At 41.1% G+C, this 19,642-nt stretch overlaps 1 protein-coding gene across 2 annotated transcripts in view; it reads left to right on the top strand.

Annotated features, from left to right (window-relative positions):
- The window catches only part of rab2a (RAB2A, member RAS oncogene family), a 130,900-nt gene that overhangs the window by 70,447 nt on the left and 40,811 nt on the right, over positions 1-19,642 (top strand). For both annotated transcript variants that reach the window (XM_068031898.1, XM_068031897.1), the window contains exon 6: positions 6,837-6,948. In XM_068031898.1, the coding sequence (XP_067887999.1) occupies positions 6,837-6,948 (112 nt within the window). The remainder of the gene's footprint in view (positions 1-6,836; positions 6,949-19,642) is intronic.

Below are 19,642 nucleotides of genomic sequence, written 5' to 3' on the forward strand. Positions count from 1 at the left end.
AGTGGTTCTAGTACTGACCCCTGGGGAACCCCATGGTATATCTTCTGCCTGTCTGGAAAAACGTCTGTTAACCACTGCTGTTTCATGTCACTCAGCCAACTTTGTATCCATGCTGCCACTGTCCCTTTTTCATTTCATGGTTTCAACTTTGCTGGCAAGCCTGATATGTGGCACATTTTGCAAGTCCATGTACACTGCATCAACTGCGTTATCCTCACCAATCCCCTCTGTTAACTCATCAAAAAAAACTTGTTTATTGGACACAATTTGCCTTTAACAAATCCGTGCTGCTTTCCTTAACTAATCCACACTTGTCCAGTGACTTAATTTTGTCCTGGATCATCATTTCTAAAAACTTTCCCACCACTGAGTTTAAATTGACTGGCCTGCAGTTGCTGGGTTTATCCTTGCATCTTTTTTTGAACAAAGGTGTAATATTTGTAATCCTCCAGTCCTCTGGTAGCATCTTCCCTCGTAAAGGCAGATACAAAGTACTAATTTGGTACCTTAACCATGCCCTCTGCCGCCATGCCTAGGTCCCCTTTTTAGTCCTAATCGGCCCCACCACTCCTCTTAATACTGTTTTACTGTTTATATCTTGTCGAAGACTAGGAGTTAGACTGAAAGCAATAAAAGCCTTAACTGAATGTATGCCCAACATTCCAATACTTTTATTGCAGTATGCAGAATCACTGTTGGTAGCATTGATGGTTTCGAATCTGCTGAAGAATGAGTATTTTCAGTGAAGGCATGTCCCCACAGAACATTTTGATTTTTGTCAGCTTATTTACTGGAGTTATTGGCATTTTGGAACCCATTGTAATTCCAACTCTGTAGCTCTAAGTTTATAACAATCACTCCAATCCCACTCCCTAACATTTCTCTCCCACCTACCCCACCCCACCCCCAGCCCCCAAACTTTGGTAATTCTGCAAGTGCAACGACAGAAATTATCAGATAAAGCCACTTTAGATGTTCCCAGAAATGAATACGTCATCATTGAAACAGTATTGAAAATAAAAATTTCACCTCGGACAATAGGCATGCAAGCCCTCAGAGGTTCCTTTTTCAGGAAATTACATTTTCAAAAGCTTTGCCTTTCCTTGGCATTAACATCTTTTTAGAAGTAAGGTTCCCAGTGCTGGATATGGCCTATCTAATGATTTTTAAAGTTTATTATCTCTTCACTTTTCTAAAAATAGCTTTGCAAATGTATGCACCCTTTTCTAATGTCTGAACTTTTGCCCCTGTTCCTTGACTCAAAGATTTGTCATTTAATCTGCATTATAAGTGCCTTAAACTCAACATGATGCCTATACCTATTTTTGAAGGTGGTTTTCTTTTAATGCTTAGGTTTGATTAATCCATGAACATGATCAGTTAGTCATCATGTGCTCTTTTTGTTTCATTTTAAGGGTATTTATGGCTTCCTTTTGTATTAGAATGTTTTTGAGATTCAGTTTTTCATGGGTGTTACTATCCCCAACTAGTCGGATTGCTCAGTTGACCCAATTTAAGTCCTCTGCCTTTTCTGCAAATTTAGTTCTCTTGAAATTTGATACTAGCTTTGAATTTTTGGTAACTTTTCAGGTTGAATTTATAATGTCACTGTTCCTCGGTCATTTTCCTTCCCCAGACTACAAACTTACGCAAGTACCTGATTACCTCTTGTCCAACACAACATGCTAATGTGGAGACAACAGTCAGTTTTATTAACAATGAACCTTTCATCTGGCCTACCCATATGTGAAAACTCTCCATTGAACCACTAAATGTTTGAAGTTAAAATCCCTCAATGCACAAACTTTACCAAATTCTGATGTTTCAGTCATTTGTGTTCCAAGTGTCTCATCGCAAAGAGCACTTCTACCAAGGGGCCTATGACAAGAGCTAGTGATCGGTCTGTGACCATTAATTTGTGTCCGTTGAATCCAGATAGCCTCAGTGAAGAGCTGAAGTCATTTCTATCTGGGATAGTGAGGTGTTTGTGAACAAATATAGCTGGATTGTCTTATCCAGTCCTTCTGTCCTTGCTTAGATGTAGTGTCAGCTGTGGCTCAGGTGGTAGCACTTGTGCCTCTTGAGTCAGAGGTTATGGGTTCAAGTTTCACTGCAGGACTTGAGCACACCGACTGACACCTCAGTGCAGTACTGAGGGAATATTACACTGGTGGAGGTTCTATCTTTCAGGTAAGATATTAAACTGAGGTCCTGTCTGCTTCCTGAGGTCCTATGGCAGCATTTTGGAGAAGAGCAGGGGAGTTATCCCTGGTGTCCTGCCCAATAGTTACCTCTTAATTAACATCAAAAACAGACTAATCATTATCACTGCCGTTTGTATGACTTTGCTGTGTGCAAATTGGCTGCGACGTTTCCTACATTGCAACAGTGACTACACTTCAAAAGTACTTAATTGGCTGTGGAGTGCTTTGGAAAAGTGTCTTATGGTCGTGACAGCTGCTGTATAAATTCAAGTCTTTTTCCAAAATCCTGTAAACCTTAAAGTTGATCTATCATTTGCATCTAGGCATGTTTCAGGGGTATACAATAATTAATTTTGCCAGGGCTGCAGAGAATTATAGATCTATTTCAATTCTTGCATAGACTCAATGTATTTGTCAATCAACTTGCTGCTTTAGAATTCTCCCTCCCTTATGGTTTAAATTTTTGAACTTAGTCTTTAGTTTCAGTATTTATTGGTGTACTCCTGGCTATCTGTTCTAAATGTGTCACATGCAGTTAACTCGCACATGCCCAGTCTTGAGTAGCTTAAATCTGCCTCAATAGCTGTCTTAATAGTCTTCGAATGTCTCCGCACCCACCCAACTCAAATGGAAGCCATCCCTCCTTTCTTAAAAAAAAACTTGCCTTCCCCAGAGAAAGTCTGTGTTCAATGAATTTCAGTCTCTCCCTCTTACACAAGTCTTGATGTTGAGTCCAATGATTTGACTTGCTCCAGATGAACCAGTCAGTACTATTAGTACTGATGTTGCCACGCTTGCACCGTTATCCTGCAATGCACCAAATAGTTGTCTGCACTTCTGCTGTAAAAGAACAGGCATTTTATTCATTGGTACCAACTTGCATTTCAAAAGTTATGACAATTATCCAAATGTCAAAGCTGTTGACGTCTGTCGAGACTCTTGCATGAAAACTCGTGTAGCTCGTGGCCAGCTGTTTGGATATGTTTGGTGAATTCACTCTTGTCCTGGATTCCCCTTAGAGCTGGTCCTCTAACTGTACCATAAGCCACCAATGCATTTAGATGAGTGTAAGGGCTGTGATGAGACACAAAGGATACAGTGCAGTTTCTCTTTTGATGTCATGGTGCTTTTGTAGTCTTCCAGGCTCACTTGCCTAGAAAAACAAAGGACTGTGAAATGGGATGCTTATAACTAGAGGAAATTAAGCAAAAATTGTCACTAAATACCTATTTAAAATCAGCTTAATGTGGAATTAACATTACCTATATCTATTACAAACTATATAATTGAACTGCATTAATAAAGCACTATTAACATGGAAAAACATCCCAGTGCACTTCACAACTGAAGCAAAGATTGATGGCACAAGCTTCCTTGAGGGAGTTGAGCAGTGACCAATGACGACTTAAGAAATGGACTTAAAGTTCTAAAAGCAGGTTGGGAGGGTTTTAAGGACTGGGAGTTCCAGTGAGCTGAGACAGCTGAAGGTTGTCTCCCCACTAGTGGAATTTTTAGTTGTACTTGGTACATGTACAACATTGGCAAGGCTGCATTTGGTCACATCCCTAAATGTTGAGTTTGCAGTGAGTTCTACTTTTGTAGTGACTGAATTCCCATTATGGGAATTAATGGGGAATTGCAGCATTTTGACCCAGTGAAAATGAAAGAATGTCAGTATGTGTCCAAGTCAGGTTGACTTTGAGGAAAACCTAAAAATGGTATTTGTGAGTTGCTGCTCTGGTCATTGGCTGGGAGATGCCACGATGTTCAGTGGAGTGAAAGGAGATGGGATAGAAATGGCAGCAATGTAAGAATGAAGGTGCTTGCATGGTGAGGCTGTAGGGGAACTTGTTGACTGATGAAAATTTGGTGTGTGATGCATGGGAGGGCAAACAGAACTTGCTGTGGGTCAAGATATGGGCTGCTAAATTGCAGTCTGTGAAGGGTGAAGATCAGGATGCAGAGAGTATTGGAGAAATGAAGCTTGGAGATAGTTTAGTTTAGAGATACAGCACTGAAACAGGCCCTTCGGCCCACCAAGTCTGTGCTGACCATCAACCACCCATTTATACTAATCCCATATTCCTACCACATCCCCACTTGTCCCTATATTTCCCTACCACCTACCTATACTAGGGGCAATTTATAATGGCCAATTTACCTATCAACCTGCAAGTCTTTGGCATGTGGGAGGAAACCGGAGCACCCGGAGGAAACCCACGCAGACACGGAGAACTTGCAAACTCCACACAGGCAGTACCCAGAATTGAACCCGGGTCACTGGAGCTGTGAGGCTGCGGTGCTAACCACTGCGCCACTGAGTGTTTTGGTAGCAGTAGAGGTGGATGTTACTGCAAAGGTAAAGCAGTGGCCTGACTGAGAGGATATAGGGTTGAATTCTCAGATAACCTTGAGCAGAATGCTGAGGCTCTGCAGAGTCTGATTCACCCTGAGCCAGCAGCCAGAGGGGAATGGAAATCTGTAGCAAGGGACTTGAGTTTTTGATAGCCTCAATTTTTTTTTTTTTGTTTTCCTGATGAGTTAAAGAATTTGTTGACTCATGCACATCATTTTGTCAGCACAGAGGTGGTCATGGGGTGGGGAGAAGCAGACTGCCAACAGCATATGGAAGCTGCCACCAGGCATTTATATGATGAGAAACGAAAAGTTCAAGGATGAATCCTTTAAAGTCCGTATGGAGAAAAGCTGTTGGAGATACAGATTGCATTGAAGGGGGGGGGGGGGCGTGGGGGAAGGGAGGGAGTAATTCCCACATTGCTGGATTGGAGTAGGAACAATGGAGTCAGATGGCATTGCAGACACTGTTGAATGTAGTGGAGAAGTAGAGAAAAACCAGAACAAATAACTACTGTTAAAATTGAGATATTTTGTTGGTAGCTTAGACAAAGGCTATGAGCAACATGAAAACTGGACTCAAGGGATTTAAATAGAGTTGAGAAAGGTGGAGTGGAACTGAGGGGGAATGATTTGTTCAACCTGATTTGAAAGGATAAAAGCACAGCATCTCAATTACCAATTAGGCATGCTACAGCCTGCTGGACTGAAGATTGAATTCAATAATTTCAGAGCATGACAGGCGCCTCTCCCCTTTTTATGTTTAGTTCTTTTTTTTTAATTTGGTTATCTTAGTTTTTTTTTTAGTTTAGTTAGTTTGTTTCTACTGTGCCTACCCACTATTTCTGTTTTTAAAAAAATGTTTTTAATGTTTGTGCTTGGAGTGCTTTGTGCTTTACAGTCTATTCACACCCTCTCTGTACTAACGCATTATCTTTCAGCACGCCATTAACATACTGTTTGCCTTTGTTCCATGACCTTCTGGTCAGTTATTCTCTCTGACCATGTCCTATCAGCACCTTCTCTATTATCCTTTGCCCCACCCCAGCTTTACTTGCTTAAAACCTTTTACATTTCTAATTGTCAGTTCTGAAGAAGGGTTGCTGATCTGAAACGTTAACTTTGTTTCTCTCTCCATAGATGCTGCCAGACCTGCTATTTCCAGCATTTCTTGTTTTTATTTGAGGATAAAGGCTAGAGATGGATGGGCCTGCAGGGAGAGGACCAATTCATTCGGGTCAGACATTTTGAGGACAGCATGATGAGGTTTCTGAAAGAGTGCAGGAGCCAGGAAAGATACTTCCAACCAGGTGTTTAGTGGGGAGGGGTTTAGTGGTGCAGGAACTGTGTCCTGAAGTGTTGAGGTTAGCGAGGGCAGAGGTAGAAGTTGCAGTGTTAGGGGGTGGTAATTGAGATTTTGATGACTGAAGGGGATTGTTGAGGGCGGAGGAGGGCAAGTGACTGCTGCATAGGCGGTCTCAGTTTTGAAGGCAAATCTATGAACTGGGTTTGAAGGAGCGATCTGTTATGGTAAGAGTGTTGTGGGTTGTCTACCTTCCAGAATGGTCCTGCAATAGGAGGAGAATTTTGTTGAGAAGAGAAAATAATTGATACTTATGGAAGAGAATTGCAACTAAATAAAACTGACTGCAATTGTGAAAATTAATACAATCAGAAATTATGACTGTAAAGGTACTTTAAAGCACTTGCAGCCCAAGTTGGCAAAATACCTCAAACTAACTGCCTATAACTGAAACCAGGGGATAGCTTTGTGCTTTTTATTAATGTTGCTGTAATAGGCAAGTTGCAAACAAAGTGCACCAACTTCATACTTCTTGGTCTGTTATCTCCTTGGCCATGGTTCTTGCCCACATAAATTACTCCCTTGAATTTTGTCACATTCTTTAAGTTAAACAGAATTTCTGTCTCTAGTGGGTCATTGGATAATTTATCATTTCCTGGGGTTGCTCTGAGCCATGCAGTCCCAAGTTTGGTTGTTACTATGTTAGCTGATCTCGGTGATAGCATGCCGGTGTTGGCCTGTGATAAAGGAGTAATAAATTAGCCAGATTTTGCTTTTCTGATGGATAGCATATCTATGTGCAGATGACATGAGAGGTTCAGAATAACAGTGCCTTTCTATTCCTTGTTGTCTAGGCTGTTCATGCATTTGCATCCCAACATGAGTTTGTTTCTTTAGGAGGGAGTAAACAGGAGAAAAAGACATGAATTTCTTTTTTTTAAAATGTCAGACACTTTGGATTTTCTTCCTTGCAGTGATTTAGAGTCAAGACGAGAAGTGAAGAAGGAAGAAGGGGAAGCTTTTGCAAGAGAACATGGCCTCATTTTCATGGAGACTTCTGCAAAGACTGCTTCAAATGTTGAAGAGGTAATGTGGCTTAGTATTTTAAAAAGTGCTGTAATGGTCATTTTAGTTGCTGAAAATGTTGAACTGGACATAACTGCCAATACTTTCTGATAAATTAGACCTTTCTCGGAGCCCGTGTAACTTTTGGGCTGGTTTCTTTGACGATGCTATCTTGAAGAAAGGAACTTAACGAGCTGCTTGGGAATTACATGCGTATGTTGGCATTTAATAGTTTTTGTTTATTGAATTTCACTGGCTGCAATCTTAGAAATGCATGATTTCAATCATCACACCCTCCTGGAGGAGTGGGCACTCTTGGATGAAGAGCAATCTGGTCTAGAAATAGTCATCTGTTAAACTTGATGCGGTTGCCTAATTCAATTTTAAATTTTTGTCACAATTTGTAATGTCACAAGAATTAATCCACCAACTTTTAAGGCCAAAGATTCCTTGATATCTTAAAACTGTTAAATCAGCTGCAAGTGATTGATTAAACTTGCACTGAATACCAGACTAATTGTAATGCACGATATCATGTATTAATGGTGGCTGTTAGGTCACCATAATTGCTACCATTGATCAAAGAAAATCTAAATTGTTGTGGAAAACTGAATACAGTGGCTGAATGTGTCTATAACTTCAAAATTTTCTGCAAATGATCAAATCCAGCATAGTGAAAGGGTTTGAATTTCAGAATTGAGTCTTGGGTCATCCCAATATGGATCAGCTTAATTTATATCATTGCAGATGGGCTAAGCCATTGCCTGTGCCTATTTCTGAGATCCTGATTTAGCATTATGTCTACTGCAGTGTATTAGGATTACTTCCTGAGGAAATTTTGGTCTTCACTGTGAAGATTGGGGCATGAATTGGCATAATTAAAGGTGCACGCTGCCACTCATGCCATTCCAGGAAATTCTGGACTAGTATCACTTGCTATCCTGTCATGTATTCTGTTCATGGCACGGTAGTTCAGTAAATATTGATAGCAATTAAAATGCATCTATTGCAGTGTGCCATCTGTTTTCTGTTGAGATCTTGAAATACATGAACACTCAAATGTTTGAGATGATTAGAAATGTTCAGACTTCATTCTATGGGGCAAGATGTAGACATAATGGAAATTTAGGGGATTAATGAGACTACTTAGTAAAGGGATTAAATCAACATATGGTACAGAACTGTTACACTAGACCTTATTTCAGGGCAATGAATACTTTTAAACTTTAATTGTTTAATACCAAAATAACAATTAGAGTTCCAGGAAGCGAAGAGGAAATATCTTAATTAACCACAGTCTGTATTTCGCCACCTACCATAGCTCTTAAATTATGTACTGACAATTCTGCTTGTGGCTTACTCGGCAAGCCAACAATAAAAGTTGGGGCTCCAGCTAAGTGGCAAGTTATTTTATATTTCAAAAATATATACAACCATCTCTCCATTTGAGAGCTGAAACAAAAAAATTATTCCAAAATCTGAGTTGAGTTACTGATGAGCAAAGAATGGCAAGATGAGAGATGGTAGAAAAAAAAATGTGAAAGATCAAAAATGTTGAGCTGAATCTTTGATATGGAGATAGCAGTTAGCTGAACGACCAACAAAGCCAGTGGTTGAGGATTTGCAACATGGTCTATCCCTGACTGAACCGTTCCAATGAGAGTTGATCAAAAAAGTATTTCACTCTCTACAAAACAGGAGTTTTTTAAAATTTCTGTACTGACTTATGTTTGAGTAAAATTAGTGTTATTGACCAGGAAAGTGCAAATTGGCCAAAACTCTTGTTTCAATAGTTTAAAAGCACTGCAGAAAGCATTATAGTATACATTGAACAAGTAGCTACTGATAGAGCAACTAGTATTTTTTTATTAGTCATAAATTTGTTTGAGAATAAGTGCAAACCTGAAATTTAGATTCTTATATTGGGTGAGGGGAGGAGGAGAAGAGGGTGACGATTCAAGCATAACTACTTGCATGGTGCTTTGTGACATCTCATATATGCAGTGGCACTTGCAAAAACTAAAGAAAAAAAATGGATTGTTCAGTAACACCACACCTCTCGTCACCCTCTTTTTCTTTTGTATGGTGGACAAGTGAAGTCATTTCTGATCAAGCCAAACATGAGAGTTTTGGCTATTGGACTCATCCCTGTGTGTGCTGCACAACAATTCTGAACATAGCTAAAGGTTTGATTAGAATGTACATTACTCTATATTAATGAGCTCTGCTAGTTAAGGCAGTAAAGAGCTAAGTTGTCAGACCAGAAGGTTCCAAGTTTGATCCTTGTTCTGTTCTCACTAGCTGATCACAGCAGTGGTGATATTGCATTTGGCATGAATGGGTTTGAAAAGGAGAACATTGGCCTAGGCTTTTTGCTCCTGATTCCTGTCCAGCAACCATCACTGGATGTGGAGGCACGATCTGGTTCAGTGACTATCTCTGGTTAAACAGAACACTAAGTTTACACATCAAATTTGGCCAATTAAGCAAGGTACCAGATGGTGACTGGTGCTTGTGGAACTGTTGCTCAATAGTGCCTTCAAGGGAGGGGGGGAAAGCGGCAGAAATAAGATGGAATTTTGTGTCTGTAATTGAAAGTTGAATTAGTCAGTTTCAATACCAGTGATACCAGTTTGTGAAAATGCTGAATTTTGGCCATATTTCATGTATATTAGGAATTTATACAAACACAGAAATTGCATCTCGAAGGAGCCCATTCAGCACATCATTCTGTGCTAGTTCTTTAATTGAAGCTATCTGCTGTAATCCCATTTGTTTACCCTATCATATATTTCAACTAGTTAAACAGTTCCCTGTTAAATGTTCAATAGCTGCTTGCAGCAAAGCATTTGATTTTGTACCCATGATTCTACACATGGCAAGTTATGGTTGTCATCAGAGGAATAGCTAAGTGATGGGGAACCAGGGCTGGTTTTTAATGTATTTTTAGTTAATTATTTGTAACTGGGTATAATGGTATGCCTTTGTTCCAATCACTGTCTTAATGAAAATGCATACTTTTAATAGCCAGCTAACAACCTTCGATCAGTCCACTTCCCATAACTTAGTTCGAAATTATTTTGTGATGGTGTGAAATGGTAGTTTTGAAACTACCCTTCTGAAGAAGAGTCACTGACCTGAAACGTTAACTCTGCTTCTCTCTCCACAGATGCTGCCAGACCTGCTGAGTATTTCCAGCATTTCTTCTTTTAGTTTTGAAACTTTCTTGGGCTGCACTACACCAAAAGATTTCATGTTCTTTTATACCTTGTAACTATTTATGCTCATACAATCTGGCTGCCTTCTGTGCTGTGAATCAGCCCACCATGCCTGTGCTGGCTCTTTGAAAGTACTATTTAATTAGCCCCACTTCCCTGCTCCTTTGCCAATTAACTTCATTCTATCCTCTGGTTACCAATGGGAACCATTTCTCTTTATTTGCTCTATTAAAACCTCATATTTTTGAACACTTATTAAATTTCATTGTCCTCCTTAGAGCAGAGAAGGTTAATCTCAGCTCCTCTTGCCTCCACCTAAAAACAAAAGAAATGGGAGCAGAAGTGGCGCAGTGGTTAGGGCGGCGCAGTGGTTAGGGCGGCGCAGTGGTTAGCACCGCAGCCTCACAGCTCCAGCGACCCGGGTTCAATTCTGGGTACTGCCTGTGTGGAGTTTGCAAGTTCTCCCTGTGTCTGCGTGGGTTTCCTCCGGGTGCTCCGGTTTCCTCCCACAGCCAAAAGACTTGCAGTTTGATAGGTAAATTGGCCATTATAAATTGCCCCTAGTATAGGTAGATGGTAGGGGAATATCGGGACAGGTGAGGATGTGGTAGGAATTTGGGATTAGTGCAGGATTAGTATAAATGGGTGGTTAATGGTCGGCACAGATTCGGTGGGCTGAAGGGCTTGTTTCAGTGCTGTATATCTAAATCTAAAAAAATCTTTTTAAAAAAAAAAAGTATGCCATACAGCCCATGGAATCTGCTCTGTCAAAAAATATCATGGTTGAACTTCTACATTAACTCCAGTTTCCTACCCTATCCCCATTTCCCTTGATTCCCTTAGTGCCCAAAAGCTATCAGCCTTGAATATACTCAACTGAGCATCCGTAGCCCTCTGGGGTAGAGAATTCCAAAGATTCGCAACCCTGTGAAGAAGTTTCTGCTCATCTCAGTCTGAAATGCTGACCCTTATGCTGAAACTGTGACCCCTATTACTGGACTCTCCAGCCAGGAGAAACAGCCTCTCAGCATATACCCTGTCAAGCCCTCTCAAAATCCTCTGTTTCAATGAGATCGCCCCTCATTTAGATTGAGTATAGCCCATTCTACTCAATTTCTCCTCATAAGACAGCCCTCTCATCTCTGGAATCTATCTAGTGAACCTTCATTGTAACCCCTCTCAGGCAAATATATCCTTCTTTGGGCGTATGAAGACCAAAATTCTACACAGTACTCCAAGTGTAATCTCACCAAAGCCCTGTACAATTGCAGCAAGCCTACTTTACTTCCCCATCCACCCCGCCCCGTCTGCCCGCCAGTTCCATTTTGCCTGTTTTAAAACGTCAAGTGCTCTGGAATATTCAGTTCTCAACCTTGGTCATCATGCAGCCACGTGTGTCTCATGACTGTTGGATCAGTCCCATTATCTCCCATTTGTGCTGTTAATTCATCTAGTTACGAATGTTTTGTGCATTCAGATTAAGTGCCTTGAATCTTATCAGGGAAAAATGGTTTAAAAAAAAGTTTTTACTTTATTCAATGCACTGTTGGCATTAAACTTTGTCCTTAGAGCAGAAATTTCCTTGAATTAAATATTGGGAAGACTGAAGCCATTGTCTTCGGTCTCTGCTTCAAACTCCGTTCCCTAGCCACCAAATACATTTCTTTCCCTGTTGACTGAGGCTGAACCAGACAGTTTGCAATTTTGGTGCCATATTTGACACCAAGATGAGCTTCTGACCACACATCCGTGCTATCACTAAGACTAGCTATTTTCATCGTTAACATCACCTGACATCCCCATATCTCAGCTTGCTACTGCCAAAACATTCATCCATGCCTTTATTATCTCTAAGCTTGACTATTCCAAGCTGGTTCGCCTCCTACATTCTACCCACCATAAACTTGAGGTCATCCAAAATGCTGCTGCACGAATCCTTACTTGCATTAAGTCCTGTTCACTCGTTACCCTGTTCTCACTGATATGCACTGGCTCCCAGTTAAGCAACATCTCAATTTTTAAAATGCAAATTCTTTCAAACCTGTTCATATCTCTCTCATTTCATTCAGTCCCACAACCGTCTGCTATCTGCACTCATTTAATCCTGGCCTCTTTAACATTCCCAATTTTAATTCTTTCACCATTAGTGGCTGTGCCTTCAGCTTACTCGACCTTAAGCTCTGGAATTCTCTCAAAGCGCTCTACCTCTTTCCTCAAAAGATGCTCCTTAAAATCTACTACTTTGACCAATCGTTTGGCCATCTGCCCTAATATCAGCATATGTGGCTAGGTGTTAAATTTTGCTTTAATGCTCCAGTGAAGCACCTTTAGAACATTTTATTACGTTAAAGGCGCTATATAAATTGCTGTTACGCTATGCTTTTCTTCACCCAAATCGCTACACTTCTATGGCCTTTGACTTTTCCCTTTTTAGATGGATAGATATGCCCTTGCCTGAACCATCCTTTTTAGTTTAAAGTCTTAACTACAGCTCTCGTTCGATTTGCCAGGATACTGGTCCCAGCCTGTTTTAAGTAGAGCTGGTCCTAACAAACAGCTCCCTGTTTTCCCCAGTACTGGGGCCAATGCCCCATGAATTGAAACCCTGCTACTCAGCCATTCATTCAACACTCTGATTTGTTTGATCCTGTGCAAATTCACACATGCCTCCGGTTGTAATGGAGAGGTTATTGCCTTTGAGCTGCTGCTTATTAATTTGGATCCTAGCTCCTCAACCTCCCTCATCCCTGGTGCTACTTATGTTGACCATGACAACTGGACCCTTGCCCTCCCATTCTAAGTTCTTCTCCAGTTAGAAGGAGACTGGGACTCCTGGTTGCGGCTGCAGACAATAGTATCTAACCCCCCTGACTATATTGTTGGGTCCCACAATTCCATTCCATTTCACTCTTCCCTACCCACGCTTAAATGGCCTCCTGTACTACAGTGATGTGGTCAATTTGCCCATCCATCCTATAGATCCTGTTGGGCAGTGGCAAAGGTTGATGCCCCTCCACCACTGCATCTGCAGCCCCTAACCTGTCTGTCCTGTTCCTGACCACTAATCAAATCCAAAATGCTACCTAACCTAAAGGGGTGTGATTGCCTCCTCAGTCAAAATGTCCAGATAACTCTTCCCTTTCCCCCACCCCCAAAGCATCACCAAGTCTGCACCTCAGCAACACTGAGCTGAAGTTCAAGATGCAGACGCTTACTGCAAATGTGATTGCCTGGGATCAAGCTGGTCTGCAAAAACTCCCCCCATGCTACAGATGTCGTACACCATCTGCAGTGCCATCTCTATCTAACCTTATTTAAAATAAAGTTTTATGTAATTGCTTTTATTTTAAACTAGCTTAACTAAAAGGAGTCCCTCCTTCTCACTATGCGCTGAATTCCCACTGACCAAATTACTCTTCACTCTGCTTATTGATGCACTCCATTTACATTGTGCTCTGTGCATTACCTGAAGTTCCTGATCCCTGGTACCATTCTTGTAAATCTTATCTGCACCAGTTGTGGAACCCATAAGGGATAAAGCTATCTTAGATCTAGAATTGCATAATGAAGCAGAGTTTACTAGTAAAATTGTAAAAGATCCACTGGGAAATAGTGATCATACCATTGAATTCCATGTTAAGTTTGAAAGTGACATACTCCAAATGCAAACAAAAATCTTAAACTTAAAGCCAATTATGAGGGTATGAGGGGAGAAGTGGCTAAGGTAAATAGACTAAAAGGTATGACGGTAAATGAACTGTGGGAAACCTTTTACAGAAACTATTCAAAATGTTCAAAAAGACATTCCATTGAAAGAGGATTGGGAGTGTGTTAGAAGCCAGCAAAAAGTCACTAAAAAGTTGATTTTATAATAAAGGAAAAAATAGAATGAGAGTAAACAAGCCAGTAATACAAAAACTGATTGTAAGAGCTTTTATAGGTATATCAAAAGGAAGAATAGCCAAAGTAAGCATTGGTTGCTCAGAAGCAGAGATAGGAGAAATTATCATGGAGAATGAGGAAATGGCAGTTGCATTGAACAAATATTTTGTGTCTTCACAGTTGAAGACACAAGTTTCATACCAGAAATAGATGGTAACCTAAGGGCTTAAAAAGTGAGGAAATTGAAGAAATTAATAGCAGCAGAGACAGACTAATGGAGAAACTTAAGGGACTAAAATCTGACACATCCCGAGGACCTGCTGGCCTACACCCTAGGATTCTAAAAGACAGCTGCAGAGATAGTGGATGCGCAACCTATGATTTTCCAAAATTCCTTACATTCAGGAGCTGCCCCATCAGTTTGCAAGTTAGCAAACGTTATCCTGCTTTTCAAGAAAGGGAGAGTGGAAACAGTGGACGACAGTCCAGTTAGCCTAAAGTCAGTCATTGGGGAAAATGCTGGAATCTATTATTAAGGAAGTCTTAATGCACTGAGAAAAGCACAGTATGAGCAGAACAAGTCAACATGGTTTTACTTAAAGGGAAATCCTGTTTAGACAATTTTTAGTTTTTTGGAGATGTAACTAGTAGGGTAGATAAAGAGGTATAAGTAGATGTAGTATACCTGGATTTCCACACAAGGTTAATGGGTAAGATAAGGGCTCATGGGGTGGGGGGTAATTATATTAGCATGGATAGAGGATTGGCCAATGGACAGGAAGCAGAGAGGGCATAAACAGGGCATTTTCAAGTTGGCAGGCAGTGAATAGTGGAGTGCTGCAATGATCAGTGCTGGGGCCTCAGCTATTTACAATCTAGGTTAATGACCTAGGATGAAGAGACAGTAATGTATCTAAATTTGCTGTTACAGAAGTAGGTGGAAAGGTAAGCTATGGGAAGGACACAGGCTACAGAGAGATATAGACAGATTGTGAGCAACAAGACAGCAGATGGAGTATAATGTAGGGATGTGTGAAGTTATTCGCTTTGGTCGTAAAAATAGAAAAGGAGTATATTAAATTGTGAAACTATTAAGTGTTGGTGTTCAGAGACTTGGATGTGCTCGTGCAAGGAACGCAGAAAGTTAGCATGCAGGTACAGCAAACAATCAGGAAGGCAAGTGGCATGTTGGCCTTTATTGCAGGAGGATTGGAGTACAGAAATAAGGAAGTCTTGCTACAATTGTATAGGGCTTTGGTGAGACCACATCTGCAGTACTATGCAGTTTCAGTCTCCACATTTAAGAAAGGATATAATTGCATTGGAGGCAGTATAGCGAAGGTTCATTAAATTGGCCTTTGGAATGAGGGGGTTGTCTTTTGAGAGGCGATCTCTTTGAAACATACATGATTCTGAAAGAGGGAAGCAGAGTTGACGTTTCAGGTTTTTTTCATTCATTTTGTGGGATGTGGGCATTGCTGACTAGACCAGCATTTATTGCCCATTGCTAATTACCCTTGAACTGAGTGGCTTGCTAGGCCATTTCAGAGGGCATTAAGAGTCAACCACATTGCTGTGGGTCTGAAGTCGCATCTAGGCCAGACCAGGTAAAGACGCCAGATTTCCTTCCCTCGGGCATGAGTGAACCAAATGGGCTTTTGCAACAATCGACAATGGTTTCATGGTTTAGACTAGCTTTTAATTCCAGATTTTATTAATTGAATTCAAATTACAAATTCTGCTGTGGTGGGATTTGAACCCATGCCCCCAGAGCATTAACCTGGGCTCTGGATTACTAGTCTAGTGACATTACCACTATGCCACCACCTCCCCAAGATGAAAGGTCACAGATTTGAAACATTAACTCTGCTTCTCTCTCTCTGCAGATGCTGCCTGACCTGAGTATTTCCAGCACTTTCTGTTTTTATTTCAGAATTCCAGCATCTGCAGTATTCTTTTATGATTCTGAAAGGGCTGGATAGGGTAGACACTAAGATCGTTTCCACTGGTCGAGGATTCTAAAACAGGGGGTCACAGTTTTAGGATAAGGGACTGATCACTTAGGACTGAGATGAGAAGAAATTACCTTGCTGAAAAGGTTATGAATTTTCTACCCCAGAGGGTTGTGGATGCTCCAACATTGAATACATTTAAGCTGGAATAGACAGATTTTTGGTGTCTCAGGTGTTATGATGGTGCTTCTATATTTAAGTTCTTTTGAGGAGTCATGTATTTTAGAATTATAGACATTGTTTTATTTGGGAAAACTGAAAAGGATTCCATGGATGTTTCGTTCACTGGGGTCATAGGAAGGTCTTTTGGACTTGGTTTGTAAACAACCCTTACTGGAAGTCACTTGTCATCAGATAATTACCCAACAGGGGTTTTTTGACCTTGGGGAGATATTTACAGAGGAGTGACTGGTCAAGATTTATAGGCGTCAGGAGGCTTGACTCTTGAGATATTGTTTTTGGTTTTGCTTTGGACAGTGATTTGGGGTGTGAACTGTTTTGAAAGATTTAAATCAACCTGCCAAGGACAAAACCCCAGCTCAGCCTTTTCCATCTCTTTGAGAAGCTCTTAGAAGTGAGTGTAAGAAATAGAGCAATCGATGCTGCATTCCTCTTGAAAGGCCTGCCAGAAACCCCAGTTGCTGCATTTCTCTTGGAAAGCCTGTCAAGCTGATCTTCAACGTCGCCTGAAAAGAACTGTTATAGAAAGATCCCAGTCGTCTACACTTATTTGAGATGCCAAACCAAAAAGGGACAACTGACATCTTTCCATTTTTTCCCTTCAAGTATTTGGCCGAAGTATTTTTTTGTCTTTCTTTGTAACTGAGCTCCAAAGAGAATCTCTTGAAATTTTTTGGTTAACCGGTGTGTGAGGGGCTAAGGTAAAAAGGGAACTTTAATGTTTCAATATGTTAATGCTTTGCTTTCTTACTGGTTAAGTCTTGTTCTATAACAAACTGATGATTTTGTTTATTAAAGAAACCTGGTTGGTGTATTTTGTTCTGGGATTAAAAAGCAAAGGCTGATTGATTGTATCGGTAACTGGGTAAACATTTAAATAGATGTTGTGACCTGTGGAGAAGTGGTACTAGAAGAGAGAGTGCACTCCTCCCACCTCGGTCGTTGCATATAATTGGGGGCTTTGTGTGGGATATCCCAAGGCTGATGTGAAATTGTAAGTGGGGTAATAATTGAAAAGAGGGGGAAAAAAGATGTCCGTTGTCCCTTTTTGGTTTGGCATCTCAAATAAGTGTTGACGACTGGGATCTTTCTATAACAGTTCTTTTCAGGCGACGTTGAAGATCAGTTTGGCAGGCTTTCCAGTAGAGTGCAGTCTACCTTACTGGAATGTCTTTGTTAGTTGCTACAACCTTTCTGGGGAAGGAAGATGTATCCCTGTGTGATTTGAGCAACATAACCAAGGCTAGGCTAAAGGATTTGGCAGAATTGTTGGTGTTGCCCCCAAGTTAAAATCAGGAGCTAAGAAAACAAACATAATTGCCATAACACCACAGCACTTGCAATTAGAAGGCAAACCACATGGTCGTACAGTTGAATTAGCTAAAATTCAGTTGTAGATGAGACAGCTTGAACTTGACAAAGAATAATAAATAGAATTGGAAAAACTTAAGCCTGAATTTCGAAGAGAAAGTGAAAGAGAAGGAAGGGAATTTGAATTTCAAAAGATGGAACTAAGACAAAGGGGTGGTCTTGACTCCAGTGAAAATTTTGGTGGGGAAAGATCTGATTCCAGCCGAGGACCCAGTGGAGAGCTGTTCAAATTTGTACAAGCCCCCCTGCAATTTGAGGAAAGGGACTAGAGGCATTTTTCATTTCTTTTCAAAAGATAGCCAGATAGATGAAGTGGCTGAAGGAAAGATGGACACGGCTTATGCAAAGCAGGTTGATGGGCAGAACTCATGATGTTTATGCCATCCTTTGAGGAGGCTTCTGCAGATTGAGATGTCAAATAAGTCTATTCTTGCTGCTTATGAGTTGGTCCCTGAAGCTTACCGGCAGAGATTTCAGAACCTCCAGAGACAGTCTGGGCAGACTTTTGTGTAGAATTTGAGAGGGTAAAGCAAATTAATTTTGCTTGTTGGATGCCGGCACTGAAGGTCGAGGCTATGTATGAGAACCTTGGGGAACATTTTCTCCTGGAAAAATTAAAAAATTCACTCCCTCCGTTATTAAGAACCCATGTAGAGAACCAGAAGGTTTCAACAGGTAGCAGAAATTGCTGATGATTACAAGCTTTTTTACAAGCCCAAACCCTGTGTCATCCCCACAAACCAGAGAAGGATAGAAGATGGGAGGGTGAAAGGAAGGCAAGCAGCTGTGGACAAGAAGGGACAGCTGGGAACACCCTGGGATCTCCTTGGGCCAGAAAGAGAGATGCTGAGGGTTTAAGTGAGGTTCACAAAGCTAAGTGTTCCTATTGCCACAAGGTGTGACACCTTCATGCAGGAAGTTGTGGGGTAAACCGATGGGACTTATTGGGGTACACCAAGCCAATGCAGAGTAAGGGGCCCTGACCAAGAGTACGACAGCTGTAAGGCCATGTACAAAAACAGAGTGCGGGGGATGTGAATAAGATACCTAAGAGTTATAGGGAATTGTTGTCAAAAGGAAAAATAACTCCTTATCCCTCAAGTGAGGCAGGTAAACCTATAGTTATACTTAGTGATACAGGAGCAACTCTAACTCTTGCTGGGGAAAGGAATAACTTTTCCACCAGAGAGCACACTGAATGCCAAGGTTTTAGCGAATGGTATCGGCAGGGAGGATATACCCGTACTTTGTGTCAGGTGCACCTATAGTGTGACCTAATGTCTGGAATGGTAACTCTAGGAGTTGTCCATAATTTGCTTGTTGGCCTATTCCTGAGGAATGATTGGCTGGAGCGAAGATAGCGTCTTCAGTAGTCACGGAAAAACAGAGAAGTTGTAGGAAAAGGTTCCAGGAATTTGTCCTTCATGTGTAGCGTGGCAGAAAACCCACATGCCAAATGGAAAATATTAATTTTGTCATATGAAATTTTGCCTGGGACTTTTTACTGGATGGGATTACAAATAACTTTTAAAAAGCAGAACAGAACAGCTAAAGATGACCATGCACAATTTGTATGAGAAGCCAAAGGGAGACAGGTGATTGCCCAGTCTAGCCAGAACAATGGGAGTGCTCCCAGATTGACCAGAATGGTTTTGTCAATGTTGGTCATCAAAAGCCATCGACACCCATTGACTTTGAAAGAGCCAACCCCCCCCCCCCCCCCCCCCCCAAGTATGTTTGCACAGTTTGAGAGAAAAACTTTGAATTTCAAAGAACCTTCCAGAAACTTCTGTTTCGAACATAGGTGGTCACATGACATGACTGCCTGTGTGACTGAGTGTTGGTGAATTGTGCCTCAAAGATAGTAACAACTCCAATTAGGAGCATCTCTCCTCTCTATTTCCAGCAAAGTCCCAGGAAGGCCTTGGCTATAGCTAAACCTCCAATCTGGAGATCCTGACAGTCATCAACAAGGAGGACGGATAAAGTCTCTTGGCCTTCCGGAACCAGAGAAGGAAGCTGCAATTGTGCATGTAGTCCAGCGAGGACTTC

This window comes from Heterodontus francisci, chromosome 5, assembly GCF_036365525.1.
Source record: "Heterodontus francisci isolate sHetFra1 chromosome 5, sHetFra1.hap1, whole genome shotgun sequence".
In the NCBI taxonomy this organism is placed as follows: domain Eukaryota; kingdom Metazoa; phylum Chordata; class Chondrichthyes; order Heterodontiformes; family Heterodontidae; genus Heterodontus; species Heterodontus francisci.